This window comes from Crocodylus porosus, unplaced genomic scaffold, assembly GCF_001723895.1.
Source record: "Crocodylus porosus isolate Cpor-Errol unplaced genomic scaffold, CroPor_comp1, whole genome shotgun sequence".
NCBI classification, from domain to species: Eukaryota; Metazoa; Chordata; order Crocodylia; family Crocodylidae; genus Crocodylus; species Crocodylus porosus.
In genome coordinates, this window is record NW_017728919.1 from 219,286 (window position 1) to 229,939 (window position 10,654).

A 10,654-nucleotide genomic window follows, 5' to 3' on the forward strand; every position below is an offset into this window, starting at 1 on the left:
CTCTCCTCTCGCTTCCCCAGGCGCGGCTGGCTCCCTGCCACGCCAGGCAGGGCGTGGAGCAAGGTGCCCGCGCCACCCCCATTGGCTCCCGCCCAGGCAGGTGTCCCCGCTGCCACACAGGGAATATACTTAAACCCTGCTGCTCCCTTCCTCCTCACCCAGCCCCGGGCACTGATGGATCGGGGTAGCTGGCCGGAGACGGCCGGATGGACGGCTTGATGCCCAGCTGGCCTGCATCCTCCCTGCAGCTAGGCAGCGCGGTGGGCACGGACGGCAGCTCCAGGAGCCGAGGGAAGATGTTCAAGTACACCCCGCCCTGGCAGGTCCTCTGTGCCACCCTGGAGCCCCGGGCACAGGTAAGAGCCGTGGTGCCCGGTCCGTCCCCGGTCTCGGGTGGTGGCTGCATGGCCTGGGGAGGAGAGCAGGGAGCTGGGAGGGAGTGTGACCTAGCAGTCAGAGCAGGCAGGACTCCTGGGGTCCACCCCCGGCTCTAAGGTGCTGCCACAGCGGGAGCTGCAGCAAACCCACGCTTGTCTCCCCCCGCACGCATGACCCCGGGGAAGTAGACCGGGCTGGTTGAATGGCTGTTCCCTCCCTGCCTGGCACTTGTCAGGGCAAGTTGCCGGCACGGGGCGGTGGCCGTGCCCTTCCCAGCTTCTGCCCTGCATGTGCCCTCTGCCCCACGGCCAGCGTGGCAAGGACCCCCTCAGCCGTGGGCTGCGTCCTGGACAGCCCAGCAGGCTCATCCCTGGCTTCTCCCTGCCCCCACGTGCCCGGCAGCTGCTGGTCAGGAACGAGCGCCGCGCACCAGGAAAGCAGCATGCGCCGGAAGCGCGACCGCACGGCATTGCTATCTCTGTAGGGAGATGGCACCCCCAGGAAGCCGGTGGGAGCCTGGGGATGAGGTGCCCGGCTCTAGCAGGAAGAGGCGGCGATGGGCTCTGCTTGCGGCAGGTGGTGCCAGGCTCAGGGTCAAGGGCAGGGTCCTGCCATGGACCCCCTTGGCACTGCCCTTGTCCATTCAGTGGGGTAGGGGGGGGTCTCTGCACTGAGCAGAGGGGCACTGCCCGTGGCTGGGGAAAGATCGGTCCCCTCCTTTCCTTTCTTGCTCTGGCTCTCGGAGGGGTGGCATTGGCAGCCTCACGCGGGCAGGGGAGGGCAGATGCCCAAGGGGTGGCAGGAGCATGGGGACAGCTGGCGGCTGAGTCCCCGAGGTGCTGCACTCTGCCGCGGCGCGGGGCTGGGAGCGGAGACGCAGTGACGTTGCTTCCAGTTATGCCAGAACAAACCCCGGGGGTGGCAGGACAGCTAGGAGAGGAGACATCCTGCCCGGGGAGGGGCCCAGCGGCATGCAGGAGGATGCATGTCCCCGCAACCGCCGTAATTGCTCAGGCCGGCTCCTGCCCTCGCATCACCCTCCACCTCCCCTGGAATGTGCTTCCTCCTCAGCCGGCGGCTGACGTAGCTACCACGCTGGATGCAGGGGCCGGGCCTGGCATCGCTGCCCCACACATAGCTTCCCCCAGCTGCAAAGAGCTGCACGGATACCTCAGCCCCCAGCCTGGCATGTCCGCTGCTGACAGCAACGGGAATGGAGCCGCTGAATCTGCGGCCCCGATCAGCATCCAAACCCTTCCAGGGGATGACCCTGGGCTGCCCGTCTCCAGGGCCATCAGCCCGACGCTAGCGGGCGGAGTGCCCAAGCTCAGGCTCGGGCACTGGTGACCTGATCCCTCCTCTGTGCAGACCGAGGCACCGAGAGAAGCCCAGAGCCACTGCTGGTGGCTGACGTGGGAGAAAACCCCAGGCGTCCTGGCTCCCCAGCTCACGTGCTCCACCCGGAGGTGGCCGACCTGGGGCACGCGTGCCACAAGTGGCACGGGCAGCCTCTGTGCGTGGCACACCATGGATTGAAGGGGGACAGGCGGCACAGGGGCAGGTGCGTTCCCTCTGTCCTACCCCTGGTACTGCTGGGCTGGGGCCGGAGGGGCAGGGTCCTGGAGAGTTTCCAAAGCATCTCTGTGCCCCGCAGCCCAGCCCGCAGCTTGAGCCTCCTGCCCAGGGAGCAGAAAGCAGAGCAGCTGAGCAGGAAGGGAGCACAGGGCAGGGAGCAGAAAGCAGCCAATTGGGCAGGGAACATGGGGCAGGGAGCAGAAAGCAGAGCAGTGGATCAGGCAGGGAAAGGGGCCTGGAGCACCACTCAGGGAGGCTGCAGGGCTATTCTGTGACACACCAGCCCACAGGGTCGGCTCCCATGGCAGTCGACCACCTTCCCCCGAGGTCAGGCCTGGCGTCCCAGGGCTCCAGCAGGGTTCACACCTGAGGGTCTGTCTGGGAGCTGGACGAGGCAGCCTTGGCATGAGACCCAGGCAGTCAAGGGCAGGGAGGGCTCCGACCCGCGGTGCCACGTGCAGGTGGGTCAAGGCAGGTGGGCAGAGCTCAGTGCTGGGGGGGGCTGGGCCCTGCCAGGGGCCACGGCAGGTCAGTGCCCGCGGCTCCATCGGCCGCGGCGGAGCGAGAGCCAGGGAGTTGCTGGACTTCTGCCACGGACTCAGGGCCGGAGCTTATCAGGGCCCTGCAGCCCAGCGCAGGCCTCCGTCCTGCTCCCCCACCCAGCCCGGCGTGCCCGACACACAAACAACCAACCGCTCTCATGCGCCGCAGGCCCTGCCAGGCCACCGTGGGCAGCAGGGAGCCCCACGCCGAAGCCCTCGTCCCACCGTGAGTGTGGCAAGCTGGGAGGGGCGGGGGAGGCTTTGCTGTGGTTTGAACGTCCTGGTTAGGATTAACTGTAGAGCAGAGCAGGCGTGTGCTGGTGAGCAGCAGCCCGGTCTTGGGACAGCCGTGTTGGTGTGCACGCGTGCCGGTGCGTGCGCGCTAGCCTCTTTGTGCATGCATGCATGTATGTGTGCCTCTGCAAAGCACGTGGGTGTGCAAGTGAGGGGCCTATGAGGTGGTGTGTGTGTAAGGTGCATGGGAAGGGGTGTGTAAGTGTGCGTTCATGTGCGCAGAGGGTGCACACGTATGGCTGTGTGGTCTGTCCGGCGTCCAGGCAGACCAGGAGAGCCCAGATAGCTATAACCCAGCGGGCTGGCCCAGCATCCGGGTGCTGGGGCTGGGCTGTGACTTCTTGCTCTGTCCCAAGACCCTGCGCAGGATCCTAAAGCACTCAGATCCCTCCCTCTGACCCCACAGGCCCTGCACAAACCGTGCACTTTGGCTTCCTGCCTCCTGGGAGGTATCTGGGGCCGGACCAGCCCCTCCAGACAGAGCAGCACCTGCAGCCTCCACACCCTGGGAGGGCTGGGAAGCCCCCTGGGTGGAGGAGGGGACTCAGGCAGAGGACAGAACCAGGACTCCTGGGCTCCTGGCTCAGGGAAGGGGAGTCCCTGCACCTCCTTCTCTCCTGTCCCCACCATAGCTGCAGTGCAGGAGAGGAGCAGGGGCCCTTCAATGCATTGCTTGGCTTCAATATTCCTCACAGTCTTCAGGCACGTTGGCTCCTAAGTGATTTAGGGGCTTTGGAGAACATTTCCTCCTGCCCAGCCCCCGGGCTGGGAGTCCTTTGGGGCAGCTGGACTGTGCAACTGCCCCTCAGCGGCCCCCCGCTAACAGCTGCAGATAGAAAAACAACATTCCCCAAGAGCCAGCCACTCCCAGCCGGGACCCTTGACCCCCGGTAGGAGATAAGCAGCTGGCAAGAGGCCTCCAAGCTCTGTGCAGCAGGAGCCATAAAGGAACGATGATTAACCGCAGGTATGCGAGGAGGGAGACGAGCGGGAATACCAGCACCCAGCCCTGAGCAAAGGGATTCTTGTCCTCGAAAGCCCCGTTTCTCCGGGGTCAGTGGACCCGTCCCAGCCTGCCCAGTGCCCCCCCCCCTTCCACTGGCTACACGGAGAAAAGGCAGCTCCACAGCCCTTTCACCAGCTGGTTGCGCAGCCTGGGCCATTCTCAGAGCCTGGGATAGTGCCAGATACCAACTGCTCAAGGGTTATGCTGGGTTTCGGCCTCCTTGTTGAATGATTGAATGAGAAAGATGGGGTCTGTTAGTGGGATCGGGGTCCCAGGAACCAGGACACCTGGATCCTAGGCTCTATTGTGGGGGCAGCAGTGGGATCAACGGATGGGAACTCGGCGCAGAGGGGCCAGCAGTTACAGCATGAGTCGCGGGCCCTCCCTGTGATCTCTCTCCCAGGCCTCCTGGCCAAAGCTGGGAGGTGGCAGCTAGGCTGGAAGGTCTCCCCTGCTGCTGTCCCCCCTCCCCGGCCTGGCACCCAGGTCTGTAACGAGCCCTATTTCAGCTGACAGCTAAGCCAGTGAATGCCAAGGTCAGGGCTGGAATTTACTCCGGTTTTGCCTGATACTTGGGGTAAAGTCTGCTCGGTTTTATGAGCCACGAAACTCCCTTTATGGCCCCTGTCCTCGCAGTGATGTCAAGAGCAGGAGCCCAAGGCTGCTCTTCCCGTAAGTCCATCAAGGAAGCAGAAGGTGATTAGCTCCATTCTTCTTCCACCACGGATGTATTCTCCTTTGTTCCCCGAGCTCATCCGCTCCTCCGGGAAGCTCACCCCAACCCACAGCTGTGCCCTAATGCAATCCCTGTGCTGACCCTGGGGACGTTCGCTGCAGCAGAAGTCCAGTTCTGCTCTACAAACTGGGGGAAAAGGCGAATCCCCACCCCTACTAGCAATATAGAAGCTATGACACAGTGGAGCAATCCAGCTTTCCTCCAGCAAAAGGCAGCGATGCCATGGATGTTGTTTTTTAAGGGGTGCTGCCTAGATAGTCCCCAGGGGCACTGCCGCCACACCGCAGCCTAAGTGTGAGCTGTTGTGATAGCACAGCTGCATTATAATTAGCTTAAGGTTATGCAAGGTCGCTATGTACAAAGAGCGGCTGCGAGAGCAGCTCACCGGAGCAGGACAAAGGTTTGCCCACTGTCTTGATTGCTGATTAGATCGAGTCGCTATCGGGGAAGTGGTTGAGACTCCTACAAGGGGCTAGGACTACACAAGCTATGGAGGTCCATACTGTTTGACCACCTCTGTCCCAGGACCGGTGTGCGCGTGCAACCAAAGCAAGTCCCGGCTAGGTGACACCCACTGGGCAGCTGCAGTGACTGATCAGCAAAGGAGTGGGGTGCGGCAGGGTGGGATGAGGAGTGATGCTCTCATCCATTGTGAGCTTGGATCCTATAACATGGCTTTTCCCCACTTTCTAGGGACTGAAAGGCCCCGTCCCTGGTGCCGCAGTCCACTGGGGGTATGAAGAAGCTGTGATTGATCCCGGGCCCGAACAACAGCTCTGGGGCCAGGAAGATGGACTGAATGAGGAGCCTTCCTGGGAAATGGATAGAGTCACCCGCAATCCGATCTTCCACCTCCCTCAGGCAGCTCCCCAGGCCAGCCCCCCTGGCGAGAGGAAGTCTCCGCACGGCGAGAAGGGACGCAGCGGCCGGCAGGTCGAGAATGGCCACAGCTGGGGATCCCACTGGGCCCTGGAAGATGCATCCGAGTTCCCAGCAGACGTCCTGGACAGCGGGAGGGACCTCTGGACGCCACCTCCAGACCGAGAGTCCAAGCTGGAGGTCGTGAGGGCCGAGACGCTGTACGACCTCAGGGCTTACAGGGGGCAGAAGAAACCCTCGAAGCTGTATGAGGAGGATGAGGAGGAGCAGTACAGGTGCGTCCCGCCCAAAATCTCCCCCGAGAAAGCAAAGGAGCTAGAAGAGGAGAGGAAGCAGGTTATCAAGAGCCAGGTGGTGAAGAAGAGCTCCACCATGGCCGAGAGGTGCAGCTCCGTGGACGAGCTGAGCTCTCCAAGGGCCGGCACGCCCGAGAAGAGTGAGGCTAAGCTGGGGGGAAGCTGTGCCCCCAGCTTTGCCATCTGCTTCGACGGCAGCTCCCCCAGGCAGGCGCTGACGCCCGTGAACCGCGAGAGCATAGACACGGATCAGATCGACTTCGCCACCGCCCGGCAGCAGTTCCTCCTGCTGGAGAAGGCCAACCCCGGGTCGCTCTTCAGCCCGGGACAGCAAGGCAAATCCCCGAAGCCGGAGTCAACCAGGAGAGCTTACGAGTGCGTATGGCAGTGTCCGGACCTGTTCCTTGGCACCCCCAGCCAGTGTGGGGAGGACGGGGGTAATATTGCGTACACGGCGAGTGCGAAAGAGGAGCCGTGTGCTCCCAAGAAAGCCAACACGCCAAGGTCCCATCCCAATAGCGAAGCAGCCCCTTTCCCCCGAGCATCCTCCCAAGAAGACGCGGGCTTGAGCCTGGGCAAGATGCCCACCGAGTCCAGCGCCGACTATGCCAGCGATGGGAGTGCATCTGAGGTCTTCGAGGCCCCGTCACCATCCGAGCCCGACAGCTGGGATGGCGCCAGAGAGCCCAAAGCCAGGACCGAGACGCCCATCGAGAGGGAGATCCGCCTGGCGCTGGAGCGGGAGGAGACCCTGCGGAAGGAGAGGGGCCTTGAGGGGCAGTCGAACAGCAGAGAGCTGGTGGAGATCCACACCAAGCCCCTCCTCGCCATGTCCCGCTCACCTCCGCCGGGCAGGAAGGGGAAAGACAAAGGCCGTGCTTCCTTCTACGTCCAGCGGGAGATCGAGCAGGAAATCCAGCGGGAGGAGGCGCTGAAGCGGGAAGGCAGGCTGCTGGGAGCCTATGACAAGGGGCCGCAGCAGGAGCTGGGCGAGCGCAGGAAGGTGTTCGAGCAGGACGAGGCCACGCCAGCCCCGGCCAAGAGCCCAGAGGCGCTAGCCTGGACCCAGACTGGCGCGCCCAGGATGAGCCGCGGTGCCGGCTCCACGGTGGATGCCGTGGACCTCCTCAGCCTTCAGGCTTATCCGCCGTGCCAGCAGGACTCCGGCCGGGAGGGCTTCCCCAGGGCAGGGGCGGAGGATGCTGAGGCCAGCGCGAGGCCCGCAGAGCCAGGCGTGGTGGATAGGGAGTACTTTTCCACCCCACTTTGGAAGCCCAAGTTCTCCTTTGCCACAGACCAAGGCACCGGCAGCCGGCAGCGTGCGGAGCAGAGTGCAGCGCGGCCAAGCGCCCACGAGGAGCAGTACACGCTGAAGTCCTGGAAGCCCCAGGCGGCCATGCTGATCGAGGAGGACATCCAGCACACCCTGCAGCGGGAGCAGGAGCTGCGGGAGCAGCGGAGGATGAGCGAGCGGCTGAGGCAGGGCAGCCAGGAGGAGAAGGGCACCCCATCGCCGCTCTCCTCTCCCAGCTCAGGTATGGGGGTGGTAGGGGCTGGGGCGGGGATGCACTCTGTGCGCTGAGCCCTGGGCATCTTTCACACCTCCTGATGCCCAGGGCCTGATGCTGCCTGTAGGGAGGGGGCTGCCTGGCTAGGACCGTGGGTGCCATAAGTGTGCTGCTCAGCCCCTGCCAGGGGGATGGAGCTCAAGCCTCCTCAGCACCAGCTCTTCTCTGCTGGAAAAGGACAGAGCCCCAAGCTCCCTGCCCCTGATGGGGCAAATATCCCAGAACACGGGGCCTGGGGAGACATGGAGAGGAACTCCTTTGAGCTCTGAACCGGGAGCCAGGGCTTGGCTCCTTGTGCCCACACTGGGTAGGATCTGCTGGTGGGGCACCGATGGGCTGGACTGAGCCCGGGGGTGGGCAGGATGGGTATGCAGGAGATGGAGGGCTTGAGCCTCTGATCCAGCCTGGGGCCCTTTTGGAGAGCTCCTTGCTGATGGTTGTATGTCCTCTCGGTCCGCGGGGCCGAAAGGTCTCCAGAAAACATCTCCCCATGCAAGGGGATTTCATGCTCTCTCACATGGCCCCGTTGTTCTCTTCCAGGCGCCTCCGGCATCAGTGGCAGCTACTCGGTGTCTGAGTCCCCGGTCTTTGCTCCTCTCTCCATGAACCTGCCCAACCCCTACCAGGATTACTCAGGGAAGTCGCCAGCCCCACAGAGCCCCCCGCTCGGCAGGAGGAAGTTGAAGCAGAAGGACGACAGGAGGGTGAGTGCTCCTCTCAGGGCCCTGGGGATGCCCTGGGCGTGAGCTGCTGCCCCGCAGCGGGCTGCGGCACGGGTCTGGAGCTGCCCAGTGCCCTGCCTGGCTCCAAGGGTTTGGAGACACCAGGGGCGAGCCCAGGAGATCTGAGCTCACTTCCTGGCTGTGAGGCTCCCCTCACTATGGTCGTGAAGCTGCAGACATCGCTGCTGTGGGGTGTCTGCTGCCGCCTCGGGAGAAGGCAGCCATGTGCACCCCACTCCACCTCCTCTGGGCTGGGCACTGCGGCTGTAGCTGGGCACAGGCCCTTCCTTGCCCCTGTACCACCTACCATGGGAGTCACTGTGCACTGGGCTTGCACCAAGCCCAAGCAGGGCAACCTTCCCTCTACTGCATGGGCCTGGTCAGTCCAGCTGGTCCATTCCCTCTCCCCCTGCCCGGTTCCTGCTCTCTGACCCTCTCCTTTCCTTTTGCAGTATGCAGGCATCGAGCCAAGTGACACCATCAACACAGAGGTACAGTGCAGCTCCTAGCCTGGGGGCACCAGGCCCTTCCCTCCAAACTTTCTGGATAAATAATAAGCATCTTCCATGCCCAGCAGCTTAATTGGGCTGACTATATACATCGCACTGAGGCAGCGATGTCTCAAGGCATGAGAAGGGCAGTGAGGGGCCGCATGGCCAAGAGCAAAGCCTAGCTCCACTGCCCTTGGGCAAGGAGGAGGGGTATCTCAGTATGAAGGTGCTGGGCTCGGGCATAAAAAACCCAGCTTCAAGCACTTGGGGTGCCACAAGCTCTGTGGGCCTGGATACACAGAGGTAGTTAGGTGCCCAATGCCCACAGCAACCCCTGCCGGTATTTAGGTGCCTGAATATCTTTATGGATGGGTGTCTTAGTCTCTTGTAGCTCAGCTCCGGTTCTGTGTAACAGGGTGGTAGCATCACCCGCCCGAGGGGTGTGATGGAGGATAACCTGCTTGCTAGAGGACCGGGGTGGCTTGGATGCATGCCTGCCTCCTCTCTCTGCAGAGGACAGGTGATGGCTGGAGGAGGCAGTTTGGAGCAAGGACTTCATCTAGTGCAATCTGCCTCTGGGCTGATGCTCCCTCTGCTCCTAGAGGCTAAAGGGGAGTGAATAATTCTGGCTCCCTGTGCCAGAGAGCCACTCTGCCCTTCGCAACAGGGATTAGCAGCTGGGAGAGATCACGGTGATGAACCAGGGATGCTTCAGATTGAACACAGGTGTCCTTCAGCTGTTCCCCCATGGGCCTGGCTGACGGGCCACTGCTTTCAGGCCCAACTCGGTTGTCGCTGCATAGCTCTGTAGCAGTGTCTGTTCTGCAGACAGGACCGTACCCACCGTGGCTTCAAGCTAGCACGGGTGCATTTATGCTGCACATCTCTACCCACCTAAAGTCACCAGGGCCTGAACATTCAAGGAGCTGTGGGCACTCCGCTCTTCGAACAAGCTGGGAGAGCCCAACATTAGAGATGCGTCACATCAGCTGTTGCAAATAGCACACCCATGGCCCAGGAGTATTGTTAAGACAGAGATCAAATAAGCCGGTGCATAAGAAATCTGCCTCTAATGTCACACTTAATGGGTCTTTTAGGTGGTCGAAAGCACTAGAGTGATTCGCCACAAGAACTTGCTCGCCCAGCGCTGGGAGGCAGGACAGTTTGCCAACAAGGACGATGACTGAGGCTGCTTCAGGCCAGCCAAGACTCTGCGATGCACTTGTGTGCAGTCCGCGTCGGACCCCACCGGAAGCAAAGACTCAGCCCCTCCCCAAACTCTTCCAGCTCCCGCTGACCCCCAGAATCAAGGCTGTGGACGTTGCGCTGGTCCGAATCGACAAGGCAACTGTTTACAAATCTCTAGTTTGTGCTTGCTTATTTTTTTCCCCCTTCCCTTCTGCTCCAAGAGGACATTTTATTATGGGTTTGTTTTTTTCTCCTTGAAGGTGGAAAACCAGACCATTTCTTCTGAAATCTCTTTTGCAAATCAAAGGCTAGATTCAATCAAATCGGATGGAAATTTCACTCCTTTCCCACTGGGAGGTGCATCCCTGCACTGGGGGAAAGGAGTCTTATTTTGTTTCTGAAGATGCTTTGGGTTAGGTATGCCGGGTGGAAGCTGGCCTAAGAAACGAGCTAGACAGCCAGATCTCTGGATCTTTAGAAGCAATCCAGTGGACAAATCAAGATGTTAGACATCAGTCAATGTGACCTGCCAAGATGCAGTGATATATATGATATAAATAGATACGTATTTTTAATGCTGTTGGTTATTTGCAAAGAGGTAATTTATTAAAGAGTCACCCTGCTGCATCAGCCTTCCAGGCTGCTCTTCTCCATGCAAATGGCCTGTCGATTTGTGCGTTGGGGATCATGCGTGTTTAAGAAGAACGGGGCAGGGGAGGGAAAGTTACATCCGAAGGTGGGAGACGGTGGGTGCTGGGCCCCTGAATTGAGGTCAAAGGAATTGGTGAATATTCTCAGGGATCTGGGAAAAAGCAGAGGGGTAGGAAATCAGTGGCGCATGCTGAACTTGCCTTCATCTCCCTCCATCCGTGCAGCAGCATGGGAGCTCCAAAAGACAGATCCCTCTCCGAAGCCAGACCATGTTGGAGCATCCCACTAGAGGGCCCCAGAAGAGCAGGGCTGGCGGCACGGTCAGAAA

General features: G+C 61.3%; 1 protein-coding gene across 1 annotated transcript; it reads left to right on the forward strand.

The window, feature by feature from the left end:
* The first annotated feature begins 218 nt into the window (after positions 1 to 218).
* Positions 219 to 10,311, forward strand: MISP (mitotic spindle positioning). Its single transcript, XM_019538239.1, has 5 exons — positions 219 to 356; positions 5,225 to 7,241; positions 7,815 to 7,978; positions 8,449 to 8,487; positions 9,585 to 10,311. Exons 1-5 carry the CDS (start codon positions 219 to 221, stop codon positions 9,672 to 9,674), a joined length of 2,448 nt encoding a protein of 815 aa, XP_019393784.1. The 3' UTR covers positions 9,675 to 10,311.
* The last annotated feature ends 343 nt before the right edge of the window (positions 10,312 to 10,654 follow it).